The sequence below is a fragment of the Physeter macrocephalus genome, chromosome 14, assembly GCF_002837175.3.
Source record: "Physeter macrocephalus isolate SW-GA chromosome 14, ASM283717v5, whole genome shotgun sequence".
NCBI classification, from domain to species: Eukaryota; Metazoa; Chordata; class Mammalia; order Artiodactyla; family Physeteridae; genus Physeter; species Physeter macrocephalus.
In genome coordinates this window covers 122,699,294-122,714,881 of record NC_041227.1, presented here as the reverse complement: position 1 = coordinate 122,714,881, position 15,588 = coordinate 122,699,294, and the positions used below count along the sequence as shown (strand labels likewise).

Genomic DNA, 15,588 nt, shown 5'->3' with positions numbered 1-15,588 from the left:
CACGGGTGCGTGCCCCGGTCCGGGAAGATCCCACATGCCACGGAGCGGCTGGGCCTGTGAGCCATGGCCGCTGAGCCTGCGCATCCGGAGCCTGTGCTCCGCAACGGGAGAGGCCACAACAGTGAGAGGCCCGTGTACCGCAAAAAAAAAAAATAATTAATTAATTAATTAATTAAATAAAATTTAAAAAAATAAAAGGATGCTTTAAACAAACAAAAACCACTTTAAAACAAAATCTTGAAACTTTCAAGGAAAAGACAGACAGGACGACATAAACATGTGGAGTCTTTATTCCAGAAACAGTCAGGGGAGAAATGATGACGGGGAGGCACTTGCCGTGAATGGTGGTTTGTTTCTGTAAGGCGTGAAAGTCTTATAAACCTGTAAGGAGAAGACAGACAATCCCAGGAAAATGGGCAAAGGGTTTGCAAAGGCAGTGGCAATGCAGAAACCCAAAGGGCCAAAAACAGGATGAGCCGGTCTGCCCCCTGTAGTCCCTGACCTCATCTTTAATTATAGCTGCAAAGGCCCTATTTCCAAGTAAGGCCACCTTGACAGGTTCTGGATGGACATGTGTTTTGGGGGTCACCATTCACCCCACTACATACAGTATGAAGGGAGAAAGGAGAGAGGACGGGCAGTGGACATCTCTGATGAAGCTCGTCTAATATGATTCCACGTATGTAAAATTACGTGTGTGTGCACACGTGTGCACAAGAATACGTGTCTCTCAGTTGACATCTTTCAGTGCTTCTTTCTTCCTCAGCTCCAGATATGGTACATATATGAGAAAAGAAGGCTGTCCTTCTGACGGTGAATTAGGAATAGAAACAAGTTTAGAATATCAAACAAAGGAAGCTGGGAAACAGCAGCACTGGTCACACGAGTTCAGACTCTGGCCCACTGACCACTCTGGAACCCGACCCCGACCCCACGAAGCTCAGAACCTCTGGAAGGGACCACAGCTGGTGGGGCCTGGCGACTCCTTCCAGGGTGGCCTACACCTCCGCTGTCTCAGGACCTGCCACTGCCTCCTGGCAACTGGGTCCACCAGCTAAGCCTGGAAGGATGGCAAAAGGAGGCTCCCCAGCGGAAACTGGCCAGTAGCCTATCATACTATTAAAAACAGCTAAAATAAAGCTTCTCTATTTTTAAGGAATGCAGAGGTGCAAAACAATGCATAAAAAAGCAAGGGAGTGATGTGGAGGGTTGGGAGGGGGAGGCAGCGGGTGGGCCGGCGGGGCCGCCTGGTAGGTGCAGGTTAGGGGCAAGGTCAGCCAGAGCCTGATGTGGGAGGTGGGCTCATTCATGGGCGCTGATTATTGTGAGTGAATGAATGAATGAACTGGACCCGTGGTGGGAAGACACATACCAGGAATCACAGTAACGCAGCTCCGGGCCACGTGTGCTCTTAGATTAAACAGGTATCCATGCATAGATGGAAAACTGGCATCCAGAGTATAGCAATTGCCTCTGATCTATGAAGTTTAGGAGCACTGCTGCTAGCACTGTCATAAGACGCCTGGGCATATGCAGCACAGCAATTAATCAAACCTCAGGGAGATTCAGGGTCCCTGTTCTTAGGAGAATACGCACATACCACGTAGAGTCCATTCTGGGTTTGCCATGGGGTCTCATCCAGGATGCACCCAGGGTCAGCAGCGTCTACTAGAGACCAGAGCACCAAGACACCTAAGAGCAGGGGGAGGCGTTGTCACCGGTACACCATACCCTGTACACACCCCACCCCGGGACTCCAGCATCCCATGTGGATTGAGTGAAAAAGAAAGCACCACCCATCCATCAGCCTGGCCATCTGTCTGTCTGCTCTGCCTGGTCCATCCCCCTGGAGGGTGAGCCGTCTGGGACCAGCCCTGGGCCCATGGGCACACCCATGCTAGGGTCCACCCCCGCCCTCCCCAGGAGTGTGGCCGCCAACCCAGAGCCCCTGCAGACCCAGCCATTCAGGAGGAGGACAGGAGAGCATGGGTTGGTTTGCATTTTACATTCTTGAAACCCTTCCTGACTCAAATTAGATGTTTCTTTCAAAAGCTGGATATAGCCATTTTCCTTCCAGGGTAGAGTGGGCCTCCCTCTCCTGCTGCTCTGAGGCCCCCAGCTCAGCAGGGCTGTGCACCCTGTCCCACTCCCACCAGGAACTCCCAGGGCCACCAGTACACTGGCCAGGACCTGCTGGTCCAAAGACCACTAGCCCAACAGGAGTCCCAGGAGCGAGGCAGGTAGAGGGGGCAAGACTACAGGCGGTCAGCTGTCAGCTCGGCTCTGAGGCAGGAACCCAGTGAGGGTTGGGGCAGAATGGGGAGATGGGACAACAGGGAGGACCACGGGCCCCACCTGGTCAAAGTCCCATGGATTTGACGAGTTTCCACACACGCAGTGCTAGAAATGGGGGTGTGATGTGGCCACAGTGGGGGGGGACTGAGATTGTCCCTCCCAATGTCATTCTCCTTGCTCGGCCCAGAGCCTGCTGAGGTCAGGACTGAGCCTGTTCACCGACGGCCCCGAGCCCCTGGAAGCGATTGCGTTCACAGTTCCCTTTGCTCCCGGCCCTCCTGCCCAATTCCCCCCAAAGTGGAAAAAAATCAGAAAGGCTGAATTCAAAATGGAAGGGTCCCAACCCTCTGACATTCTGGGAAAGGCAGTGGTTGCCAAGAGTTGGGGGGAAAGATGGATGGCTAGATGGAACACAGAGGATGTTTAGGGCAGTGAAACTACTCTGTATGTTACCTAATGGTGGATGCATGTAATTATACATTTGTCCAAACCCGTTAAATGTCCAACACCGAGAGTGAACCCTGATGTAAAGCGTAGACTTCAGTCAGTGAGAACAAAGCACTATAGGCTCATCAGATGTAATGAATGCCCCACTGACTGGAGATGCCAGTAATGGAGGGTGTGGAAATTGTCTGCACTTCCTGCCCAATTTTTGTGTAAGCCTAAAACCGCTCAAAGACGAAACCAAAAAGTCTATTATTATTATTATTTTAATCAAAGGGTCAATAGTTTAAATAGCTTAAACTAATCAGGATAAATGTCACTTTTACTGGAGGCTGAAGCCTGAGATTGGCACTTGTTTCAGAGGAAGTGAAAGTTCAGTTTTCCAGATCAGAACTCACGAGTTCCACAGGAAGACTCTTTTTGTTAATAAATCTGGCAAGCGGGCCAAATGTCCCCAAATGCCCAGCTGTGGAATGCAAGAGCGGGAGAGGGCCTGGGGGCTTCCAAGGTGGTCTTAGGTTGGTGTCAGGTTCAAGCGGCTATGCGAGATTCTGTGTGTCACGACCCATCTCTACAGGACACACGGCTCAGGCAGTTTTGTATGTTTTATATAAAATTGAAGGATAACCCCTGCGATGTAAATGGGGTTGTCTTGCAGGGACTTGTTTCCTGTCTCATCCATGTTTCTCATCTGTCTGACAGTGGCCCCACTGCACACATCATAAAGGTACAGAGAAGGGTTGAGGCACAGCGGTCAGGGAGGAGCTTGGGGACCCCCACCCGCCCCGGCCAGGCTGTGGCCGCTCCCACCAGCTTCTGAAGGAGGCCAGGGGGCCTCTGACTCATCGGCTTTCCTTCCTCCAGGGTGTGTCCCCAAAACCACTAAGGAAGACGAGGGACCCCTGAGGCCTGCTCCCCGTCCTGCGGGCCATGTTGACCTCGGCATCTCCCCTTCCCACTCCCAGGATGCTCTGGGCCCTCCTGCTCTTGGCCATCTCTGGGAGTGCTCAGAGTGGAGGTAAACTTCGTGGTCCCACTCTGCTAGGGGGGGCCCCCCCGGGGGTGAGATAGGGGTGGAAGGAGAGACCTAGGTCAGGCCAGGAGGGCCCAGGCCCCAGGTAGTGTCAGTGACCCCAGGGAGGGCAATCAGTGGAAGTCCTGAGGCCCAGCCGTGACCCACATGTTGGACTGTATCCCCACACAGACTGGGACAGCCCCAGCTGCACCGAGGACGTGGTTTCCGTGCTCAGGGGCAAGCCGGCCGTGATGGCCTGCAGCATCACCAACCTCTTCTCCCACATCAACATCTCCCTGCGAACCTACCACGGGGAGAGCTGGCAGCTCATCTTCAGTGTAAAGGCCCCAGGAAACTTCTGCCAGGATGGATGGCAGCTCTGGGTTCAAGGGGGCGAGGCGCACCTGGTGATTAAAAAAGCCCAGGACACCCAGGCAGGGCAGTACAGGTGGAGTCTTGTGGGGCTCCAGAGAAACTTCAAAACCACCACCCTGAACGTCTCAGGTGAGGGGAGGAGCACCTTGACCCCCAGGTGCTTTCCTGCTGGGGAGGGGCAGCAACCAGGGAGGAGCAATTCCTGCCCACCTGAGGTGCCCAGAGCCACAGGAGCGGGGCCTAAAGAGGGCTTCCATCTGCTCCACCCACCCCACATCTGTGCCCCCTCCGAGCTTCTCCCCAGGGCAGCCCGTGCACGCATGCCCTGGGCACCATCCCCTGTCTGCACAGGGAGCTGGTCCCTTCCCTCCCTAAAAACCTCCTACCCACCCCCTGCCTTTGCTGCAAAACTCCCCAAGTCACCACCCCTCACTCTCACCCCCCCACACCTGGTTGTAATGCAGTCATGGTCACCCCGAGCTCTGGGGACAGGGAGCAGGGGTTCAGCTTTGCCCCCACCAGGTACAGTGGGAGGGGCTGAGAACGGCACCCCCAGCCTAGCCGGGCCCTGGGAGGGGAAGCCAGTGAGGCCCTCATGGACTCCTGTATCCAGAGCTCATCTGAGACCTGGGGTGGAGGGGCTGCATAAGGGCTGGCCCTGGGCAGGTCCCCACCAACCTATCTGGGATCTCTCTTTGGCAGAGCCCCAAGACACACTCGTCACACCTTCCTGGGGTAGGTGTTTCTATCTTCATCCTGGGGTACAGGAGGGGAGCCTCAAGGAAGCCCCCTTGGGTCTCCCCCCATCAGACACCCCCACCCTCTGTGCCTGGCACCCTGCCCATCCCATGCACCCTTTCTCCCTGCCACTCTCCCACCTATGGGCTTCCTGGCTGGAGGTGATGTCCCCCTCGAGGGTGCCCTCAAGGCAGGCAGTGGCTCCTGCACCAGTGAACGGAGGTCCCGCCCCCTCCCCACAGGCCCGGAGATGCTGCTCCCCAATCTCAAGCCTGACCCCAAAGACAAGAGCCAGGTCCAGGTGGTCCTCCCCATCCTCGCCCTGGCCGCCCTCTCCGTCCTGCTGGTCTGCTTGCTGGCCTGGTGCAGAAGGTCTGGCTCCCCAAAGCTCTCCAAGCTCCGGCAGGTATGGGCCCCTGTGCCTGGTCTGTGGGCCGGGCAGGGGGTCTTGGATGGGGCCTTCTGAGGCTCAGCATGACACTCGGCCCCATGGCCTTGTACCCACCGGGGCTAGTGGGAGAGTGGGGAGCGTGCAGGGTCCCAGAGAGCTGGTACCCCTCCCCCCGAGGACCCCAGCCCACTCTGGCAGTTCCAGGCCCAGAACACAGATGCCCCACTCCCAGCCAGACCACCGGGTCCCCACTGTCCCCAGGACACCCTGGAGGATGGCATGGGGGGAGCTGGACTTCCTGCTCCTTCCAGGAGACCTACGACGACGACGACGACGTGCGGGCAGTTGGTGTGTCCTCAGGCGTGCCTGTAGGCGCAGGTGTCTGCCGCTGGCTCTCATCCCTCCTTCCCTCTCTCCCCAGATAAGGAGGCTCTGAGCCAGGGTGGGGAGCTCTGTGCACCACGCACTGCACTGCACAGCGGGAAAGTGAGGGGAGGACCAGGCCGAGGACTAGGAAGCCTGGCAGCGTCCTGGCCTCTCCCTGACATGCAAGCCAGGGAGGGCTCTTCAGCAGCTCCTGTGGCCAAAGGTGCAAAAGTCTCAAGTTCCAAAGCACTTGACCCAGCAGGACCCTCCCCCTCCTCTGCTCCATCCAGGCCTCTTGGCCTGGGCTCCTCCCTGGGGCAGGAGGGCCATGCTGCTGTCACCTCGGAGACACCCCAGCCTGGGGTCCTGTGTTGATCGTGGACACCCTCCTGTCTTTGGACTATGAACAAGAGCAAGTTTTGGGGACCCTCCTGCCAGCAGTTGTGGCACCAGGATGCGGGGATCAGGGGCCTGAGATGGCGCGTGGGCCCCTCCTCCACCACCAGCGGGTAGAGTAGCCCCTCTGGAAGGGAAGCAGGACAGGTGGCTGCTGGGGACCTGTGTCCAACCCCCTGGTCTCCCCTAGCCCTGGGGCTCCCCTCCCCTGCATCTGCCCCACCTGCTGGCTCTTGTAGGTCCCAAACCCATTTATGCCAGATATCTTCATGATCAAAACTGTGTAACTCCACTGAATGTGTTTTTTTTTGGCGGGGGTAGGGGGGTAGGTCTTTTTTCTTCCTTTCCTCTTTTGTTCTCTTTTCTTATGATTTGATGACTGTCTTTAGTGTTGTGTTTGAATTCCTTTTTCTTTTTTGTGTGTATATCTATTATAGATTTTTGGTTTGTGGTTACCATGAGATTTTGATATAGCAGTCTATACATATGCATGATTGTTTTAAGTTGCTGATCTCTTAATTTCAAATGCATTTCAAGTATCCTGCATTTGTACTCTCCTCCTCTCATGATTACTGGTTTTGGTATCATATTTGTGTGTGGGTGATTTGCTACCTTTACTGTGTTTGCCTTCACTGGTGAGCTTTCCCGTTTCATAATTTTCTTGTTTCTAGTTGTGGCTTTTTTTTTCCGCCTAGAGAAGTTCCTTTAGTATTTGTTGTAGAGCTGGTTTGGTGGTGCGTTTAGTGTATTCTTAAAAGGGACATATAAGGCAATAAAAGAAGGTTTTTCTAGAAGTACTGCATTCAGTGCTTTGCAAAACATCCGTATCGCTAACCCTCAAGATGAGTAAACTAAACAAAATAGCAAATCATCAAATGAGCTGAGAAACACATTTTTAAGTGGAGAAAATAAAAATCTGAAACAAGCTGCTTCAAGTCTTAAAAACTAAAAAGTCCCAAGGCATCCAAAAGACCAGACATCTGGGAGTCCTCACTCACCATGAAGAATCCAAAACTGGAGACCCTGCGCGATGCCTGACTGTGGCCTCGCAGGAGGATGAGGATCCCAGAGCAGCTTTGCTGGCACCCAGAGTCCAGGTCTAGAATGGGCTGCATTTGCATCTCTCAGGTTAAAGGAAGGTTCACACAAGAAATACGGGGTTTGTGCCACCACAGGGCCAAGCCCACGCGACACAGTGTGCACAGCACCTGGGACCTCCATGCTTTGGGGGCCATGGAAATCTGTTCCATTTTGCCTGAAACAGACAAAAAGTGTTGATGCATTTGAAGTAATTCAAAGGTTATTTTAACATTCGTATTATGGTGGGAAGGGCTCACGTAAGTCATTCAGCCCCTGCACACCCAAGGCAGGGAACCTAGAAGGAAATACTGCATCTGGGTCTTTGACTAATTTTCATTTTCTACTTGCTGCTTGTCTGTATTTTCAAGGATTTCTCTAAAGGAAGTTTAGTTCTGAGTCCTTGCAATGCCCTAGAAGCCCTTCCTCCTGATTCCCCCTCCCCCTCTGCAGCCACACTGGCCCTCTTGCAGACCCTCAGACACACCAGGCACTTTCTGGCCTCAGGGATCAGGCACCTACTGATCCTTCTGCTTGGAATGCTGTTCCCAGACACCACATGACCCTCCCTCATCTCCTCAGTCCTTTACTCCTATGGCCCCTTGAGGTTTGGCCCCCTCTCCTGACACAGGCTGTGTGTCCTGCTGCAGGTCTGCTTATCCATCCCTGGAGGTCAGCTCCGGGCCACAGGCCTCTTGTCCATTTTGCCCTCTGCTCTTGGCAGGCACTGGCACGTACGGGCGCCCAGTGAGTGTTGGTGATAAACAAAGGCAGAATGAGATTCGGAGGGGTCCTGTTTTGCCAAGCCCTATGCTTTCATGACCTCCTGCAAACAACTTGCTAGGTTCCTGGGGGCCTTTGGCAAGATTCTGCCCCCGAAATAGATACCCCTCGTGCAAGGAGCATCTGTGGGTCAGCCCAGCAGACTTAATCTGCCCCCACCCACAAACCCCACTCAGGACCCTGAGCCATCAACAGACAGGAGCATCTGGCCAGTGGAGGGGGCTTCCAGGGAGGAAACAGCTTAAGGCTGTCAGACCACATGTGAGCCATGCGCACACACCTGTGTGCCATGCGCACACACCTGTGTACACGCACATGTGGCTTTGGGCCCAACACTTGAGGCTTGGCCATCTGGCCCGTGGCCCACAGAAAAATGACCTCCTGGTTGTCTAGAGTCTGCCTCCGTGTCCTCGGGGTCAGGGGCCAGGCATGGGTCTCCCTCTGCCCTGGGGGCTGATCACCAGGGCCTGGTGCACCAACCTAGGATGCTAGTCCAGCTGAGATGCCTCCAGCCCCCGCACCCACAGGAAGCAGAATCGCAAGCCACCAGGGCAGCCGTAGCCTTGGGCACATGCCCTGGCCCCGTCCCTACAGCCACACCAAGCCTCCACGCTGCGGGTGTGACTGACATAATACTCCAAGTTTCTGGGCATACATCAGGTCCCCACGTGGGGACCCCCTTATCTTTCTCCTGGGCCTGCCCCTGCCTCACCCTCCTTTCTCCTCTCCCTGTTGTGAAGCAGGGGCAGAGAACCAGGACCATGGGTCTACCTGGGGGCACTCAGCAGTTTAGAGCGGGGGGATGAGGGCCGCCCCTCCCAGCCTTGCCCACAGCGCCTCCCCTCACTCATGGCACCGCCTCCAGGAAGCCCTCCTGGAGTGCCCAACCTACAGTCACTGTGTGCAGTCCCCCTGCCTACCTCCTGCTCCATCCTGCCCCGACTGCCCCTGGAAGCGGCTGTCTGTGAGGTGGTGGCACGCAGTTGGGTGCTGCAGACAGGAAGTCTCTACAGCCCTGTAAGCGGGGCCCTGCTCTTCTCTCACTGCAGTGAGCATGGCTGGGCTCCTGGGGCTCCAGCTGTTCCCCATGCTCCTTGTGCTCCCCTGCAACCTGGCTGCCCAAGGTAAGCACTTCCCAACCATCCGTCCCCCCGTCCCCCACGGCACCCATCAGTGGGCTCAGCGCTCCCACCCAGCCACCCTTGCAGCCCTCCCCTCCCGCCCCGGACTCTCCTTCTGGGAAGGGGGTGCTCCCCCTTCCCGGGGATGCTGGGGATGCTGAGTGTGACCTTCCCTTGAAGCCTTGGCAGCCCCTCCAGAGGGTAAGGTCCAGCTTTGGACACTTAGACAAAAAACAATGGGCACCAAGACGCTGATATCTGGGTGCAGAATCACTATGGTTGAATCTCTTCTTTCTCTTTACCTGAATGTCCGGGGACTTTCTCTCCTACAACCAGCAAGGCTGCCTTTGTCCTGAGAGAACATTGTCCTTCGGTTTACCTTTTGTGCGAAGTTCTGCAGTAAGAAGGAGAGATTAATTCCTCAAGGTGGGATGGGGGACCCGGCAGGTGCAATTCTTGTGTTCTCTCTCCCCAAAAGAGCTGCAGAATTTAGTTTGTGGAGAGCTCGTATTTGGATTATGTTTGCACCTAGAAGTGGGTCCTGCTGGGCCTCGCTGGGCAGATGAAGGAACTTTCTGGGTGTCCCACGGACAAGCCAGGATATGCCCATCCCATGGAGCTACTGGCTTCAGATGCCTGGAAATGGTGGAGAAACTGAGGCAGTAGGCATTGGAAAGAGGCAGGCAGACAGGACAGTGCCCCCGGCTCTCTCGGGAACTGTCATTTAAGAGAGGGAGAAGGTGTAGAGCCTGGGAGAGTGGTTGGAGGTCTCAGCGGATGGCCTGCCGCTTTGGAAGGAAGAGGCCCCAGCTCCGACGTCCCCCGACCCTCAGGGTGGGGAGAGATCACAGGCTGCCCAGCCCGCTGGGGCCCCTTTGGAACTTGAGTGCAGCCCGGGGTGCTGACGCCATGAGCTGCTCCAAGGCTTCCGAAAGTTGCCTCATCCTTGACAACAGCCGGCTGTCCAGGACTTCCCTGGTGGTCCAGTGATTAAGAATCCATGCTTCCACTGCAGCGGGCACGGGTTCGATCCCTGGTCAGGGAACTAAGATTCTGTATGCCACGCGGTGTGGCCAAAAAAAAGAGAGATTAAAGCCTTCTTTAAATTAAAAAACAAAAACAAAATAAAACAAAAACAGAAAAAACCCAGCGGGCTGACCCAGGGCACCTCTGCCCTGCCACCATCCCCGGCAGAGAGGTGGGTCCCTGCCCCTCTGGCCAGGCTGGTGGTGACGGTGGCAGGTCCTCCTTGCAGAGGTGTGGCAGTCCCCCACCTACACGATCGCTTTAGAGGGGGACTCTGTCAACATCACCTGTTCCACCCGGGGGCCCCTGCTTGGCATCTACCTGAAGCAAAGGTGGCCGAAGCTCAGCAACGTGATTTACTATGAAAACGGGAGGGAGCCCACCGTGGACCAGCGGTTCCAGGGCCGCGTCGCCTTCTCAGGGCTGCAGCACAACCTGACCATCAGCGTGCACCACCTGCAGCTGGCCGACACTGGTGACTACGCCTGCCAGGCCATCATGAATAACGAGGTCTGGGGCCCCGGGACGTTGGTCGTGGTGACAGGTAAGGGGTGTGCCACCCCGGGGACCACTCCACCTGCCTGCTGGCCAGCCCAGGCTCCATCTACCCCTGTCTGAGGATCTTCCCTCTACCCTTGCTTGAATTACCACAAGCCCACCTCCTCCAGGAAGCCTCCTGGATTCCCACATGCACACACACTCCAGAGCCCCGCCCTTGCCCTGAACCTCAGAGGCTCTCGTGGACTCCCTCACCTGCCAAATGTCTCTCTCTGTTCCTTTTTCCCAGAAAAACTGCCCCAAACAGTGAACACGTGCCAGGAGACTCAGCTGATACACTTTGCCCTCCCCATGGCCCTGGCTGTGGGCTTCCTCCTCGTCGGGCTGGGGCTGGGAGCAGTGTGTGTGCTGAGAAGGACGCAGGTCAGTGTGGACCCTCAGATGTCATCTGCATCCCTATAAGCCCGCTTCTGTCAGAGAGCAGGGAGGGAAGGAGAGTGGTTAAGCCCCAGGGAGTTGGCCACATGGGAAACTTCAGCACCCACCCACTCCCTCCGTCAGGGTCTCCTGGAGCTCAGAGGGTTTGGACGGCAAGGTCCAAGGTGGGAGGGAACCCAAGAACTAGAGCCCCCAGCAAGGACGGGCGTGGGGCCAGGAAGACACGTCCTGGTCAGACGTTTACGGGGGAGCGAGAAGAGGGTCCAGAGAGACCCTTTCGGAGAGCATGGGGATGCCGCGCGTGACTGTGAGAGTGTGCACGCGTGTGCGCACGTGTTCATGGGTATGCATATGCGAGTGTCAGGCCTGTGGGTGTGTGAAATCCATGTGCGATCATGGGCTGGAGGCTGGAGGGGAGGGGGCAACAGAGACGGGGCCAGGAAGTGATCAGCTTTGTCCCTGGTCCATCAGCTTTTGCCCCCACCTTCACCTAGCGCCTCCAACTCCATGTCCCCTGCAACAGCCAGACCCCTCCGTGTCCAGGGCCAGGGAGCAAGGTCACGTCCACCTCCACCTCCCCGCCGCTGCCCGACGACCCTGGCTCATCCACCCTTGCCCAGGCCTGGGCAGCTCTGGAGAACTGGGGGTCTGGCCGAGGACCCTCCTAAAAAGGGTTCATGCAGGCCCCCAAATCTAAAAGCTTCCTGAGGGGAGGTGCCTTGAAGATAGAGGGTGCCCCTGAGCAAGCTGCCCCCAGTGGTAGATGACAGGCTTTCTTTCAGATCCAGAAACTTTGCTGTGCGAGGGATAAGAACTCGGTGTGCGTGATCTACGAGGACATGTCCCACAGCCGCTGTAACACCATGTCCATCCCCAACCAGTACCAGTGAGCCTGGCAGGACCCCAGGCCTCCCTCTGTCCAGCAGAGCTCTGGGCAGACCATCCGACCCAGCGCGGACACACAGGCAGCTCCCCACAGCAGTCAGGCTCCTGCTGCCTCCTCCAGGCAGCCCTCCTTGCCTGCCTCCCACCCTTGAGGCTGCTCCTGGCACCTTGGAGCCACCGGGAAGGAAGCTTTTCTGTCGTCCTGCTGCCCTGACCCTTCCATGGCAGAAGAGGCTGCTCTGAAGGAGGGACTTGTGCCTGGGGCAGCGGGCAGCTGGGGGTGCTGGGGAGGCTGGGGGCTGAGTGCTGACCCCAGCCCAGCCTTGCCAGAAATAAAGGGCTTCTCTTCTCCCCTTTCCAACTCCAGTGTCTATTTCTCAGCCAGCTTAGAGTCAAGGAGGGGAGGCTTGCCTGACACCCTCCCTAGAATCTCCAAGGACTTTGACAGCCTAAGGGATTATGTGTGAGACTTTCAGGAAGGAGGCAGGGGCGAGGGGACACACACTCACTCCAGCCCCTGTTCAGGCTGGGGAAGGGGCGAATCAACCAGCGTCCTCCTGGCCTCACTAGCCTCCACCATGGGGTGACGTGGGGATGGAGGAAGGGGAGCTAGCAGCAGTGGTCTGGGGGTCTTAATAGAGGGCCACTCCCAGTGTGCACTCATGTTGGGGTGCGATGGGACCTTGGGGAACCGACCTTGGGGAAACAGGTGCGCCCAGAGTGGATGTGAACCGTGGCCGCGTCCTCCTGGACTCGGGGCCAAGAAACAGCAGACCGTGCTGCCCACCAACTGAGACGAGATAACCCTTCATCCACAGGGTTTGCAAAGATTAAAGTGTCATTAGCGAATGACGTTTGTTTTAGCTGGAATTATATCTTTGGGAAATGATCTTTGGGCATAGAAACAAGATTGCAGTGATATCCATGGCAGTGTTGCTTTCAATACAAAAATCAGCAACTGAGAAATTACCTAAATGTCCAAATAAGAGAACTGCTATATCGATCATGGTTTGCACATGCAGCAGGCATTAAAAGGGCACCATGAAGAATCTGAAACATCACGCTAGGACCTTTGCAAGATGCCATAACGATACAAGCTGGTGCAGAGTGTGTGTATGATCCCACATTTATAAAGCACAGATGGGTGTGTGTAGTTGTTTAAACACATGACAGTACTTTTATGTCTACACGGATGACATGATGGAAGAACAAATGGGGTGTTGACACTGGTTCTGTCGCTGTGGGGTGTGTGTCACGGGGGCAGGGAGTCACTGGGACACCCTGGGCTTGGGTTGGGCAGCTCAGGATGTGATCTCAGCTGTTCTTGTGGAGGGTACCGGGTCCTGCAGCTGGGACCCAAACGGGTACCAGGGGCAAAGGCAAGGAACACAGCGCCCCTGTACCCCCCACCTCCCAGGGCCCTGAGGAAAGGCAGGCCACCCTACAGAGCCTGAGATTTCAATTTGCTCCTTCAGATCTGGATCATGCTGTTAGTTAATGTGAAATCCCACACTCATTGAACAGAAAATAGACATGACTGTACACCATATGTGAAACTTTAAAAAATGTTCATTTACTATCAAGAGGAGCTGAGCAAAAATAGAAACAGAATGAGGTCTACAGGCCCAATGCTGTTGACATGAGCTACAAACACACACACACAAAACAGTAGCGCACATTTTATCCTAACTAGACACGCCTGTGACAAACTCAGCCTTGGGCTTCTTGAGGAGTGGCAGGTTGTGAGTTATCCTGGATGATCTGGAGGGGCCTCTGTCAGGGACCCAGCCTGAAGGCCATGTGGCCACCTCCCTGTACCACCTCAGGCTTGCCCCAGGGTGTGGCAGAGAGGCTCACTCCAAGGTGTGGGCAGAGGTGCAGCCCAGGAGAGCCTGAGCTCACGCACACCAAGAGGGGCTCTCTAAGGAAATAAACACGAAATCTCCAGTGCAAAACCAGGTACGAAAGCAAATGTTTATTTAGAACAAAAAAAGGAAACCACAAATTTTAAAAAGCATCCAAAATATCCAGGAAATAACAATATTTTTAAATTAACGAACAACATTAACAATTCTATTTTATGCTCCATAATTTCACTGCCTACTCTTTGGTGGCCTCTTGATATGACCACAAAAGAACCCAGAGAGGGAATTCCCTGGTGGTCCAGTGGTTAAGACTCCGTGCTCCCAATGCAGGGGGCCCAGGTTTGATCCTTGGTCAGGGAACTAGATTCCACATGCCACAACTAAGAGCCTGCATGGCGCAACTAAAGATCCCACGTGCAGCAACTAAGACCCAGCGCAGCCAAATAAATAAATAAATATTAAAAACAACAACAACATAGAGAAATATCATTCTTCTGAAAACACTGGTGGATCAGGACGTGCTTGGCCAGCTGGAGATGCAGAACAAGTGCCTTGGTTCCCTACAAACACAGGGACTTCAGAAAATTCTATTTTTCAAGAGTCTCGTACCAGAAGAAAAAGGGAGGGGGGACGGTGCTGTTGTAATTGTGTCAGGCTGCATCATGGAGGGCAGTCCTGGAGGTGAAACAGGTTTTGACCGGCGTGGACGAGCACCAAGGGCTCTGCCAACAACCTCATGTTTTACACACCTCACCTGGCACTGCCAGGCACGGAAAGTTGCAGGCTCCCTCCGTCCCTCCACCCCTTGCTCCAAACCTTCCTGTCACGAAGCCGGAGAGCCAGCCCAGGAGCCGGGGGTGGTGATGGGGGTGGTGGGCGTGTGCAGGGAAGAAACCTGTCTGAGTTTCCCGTGGAGTCCGTAATGAATTACAAATTTGGTGGTTTAAAACAACAGAAATTAATTTTTTCACAATTCTGGAGGCCAGAAGTACAAAACCAAGGTAAGGTTGGTTCCTTCTGGAAGCTCCGAGGGAAAATCTGTTCCAGGCTTCTCCCAGCTCCTGGTGGTGCCAGCGATGTGTGCTTGCTGGGCTTGTGGCCGCATCACTCTGCTCTCTGCCCCTGTCACTGAGACAGGAGATCGATGGGCTTCAGGCTAGGCATTTACAGCTGGCCTCCTGTTTACATTCCTTGGGGCGAGAAAAAGATGGGCTTCAGGCCGGACACTTACGACCAGCCTCCTGTTTGCACTTCAAAATAGAAGTAACAACAGAAACAGGGTAAATAGCCAGGACACTTTAAGATAACAGTCACGGCAGGAACAGAGAGGAGCTAAACCCTGTTTCAGCAAAAGATCAAGAGGTCATATATTTCCCATCCTTGGGGCAAGGGACACATTGCATATGCGCAGAAAGGCTCCTTGGGGGTCAAAAAGGAGGGGGCACCACCCCAGAATAGGTGATGCCAAGGCCCCCCCATAGGCCTCTGGGCTGGAATCCATCTTGGAAAAATGTTGCACACGTATGTTGGGGAGGATCCTAGGGTGTCAGGTGTGGAAAAGGCAACCAGATGATTGGTCAAAGGTAAACAAAGACCGGGAAGAACTGCCCTATATAAATGATTTAACCGCCTCTTTATTGTGCTCGTCTTCATTAGGGGGGACGCCCATACCCTTTTTCTCCGGGTGTGTATCTCTGCCTTGCTTCTGTCTTAACTGAACAAACTGCTTATCTGTGTGCTCTCCCATTTGTAGTACTGTGTCTTTTATTATTATTATTATTTTTGGGGTACGCGGGCCTCTCACTGTTGTGGCCTCTCCCGTCGTGGAGCACAGGCTCCGGACGCGCAGGCTCAGCGGCCATGGCTCACGGGCCC

At 55.0% G+C, this 15,588-nt stretch overlaps 2 protein-coding genes across 2 annotated transcripts; both read left to right on the top strand.

Moving 5' to 3' along the window:
* The first annotated feature begins 3,669 nt into the window (after positions 1–3,669).
* SECTM1 (secreted and transmembrane 1) lies at positions 3,670–5,694 on the top strand. The gene is given in 7 exon segments (XM_055089802.1): positions 3,670–3,757; positions 3,944–4,258; positions 4,832–4,864; positions 5,110–5,249; positions 5,251–5,273; positions 5,491–5,626; positions 5,680–5,694. Coding segments are annotated over 7 exon segments (750 nt in total).
* Positions 5,695–8,934: 3,240 nt separating this feature from the next.
* On the top strand, positions 8,935–12,057 carry CD7 (CD7 molecule). Its single transcript, XM_007125595.3, has 4 exons — positions 8,935–9,004; positions 10,257–10,571; positions 10,815–10,948; positions 11,746–12,057. The coding sequence occupies exons 1-4, from the start codon at positions 8,935–8,937 to the stop codon at positions 11,851–11,853; spliced, it is 627 nt and encodes a 208-aa protein (XP_007125657.1). The 3' UTR covers positions 11,854–12,057.
* Positions 12,058–15,588: the final 3,531 nt, after the last annotated feature.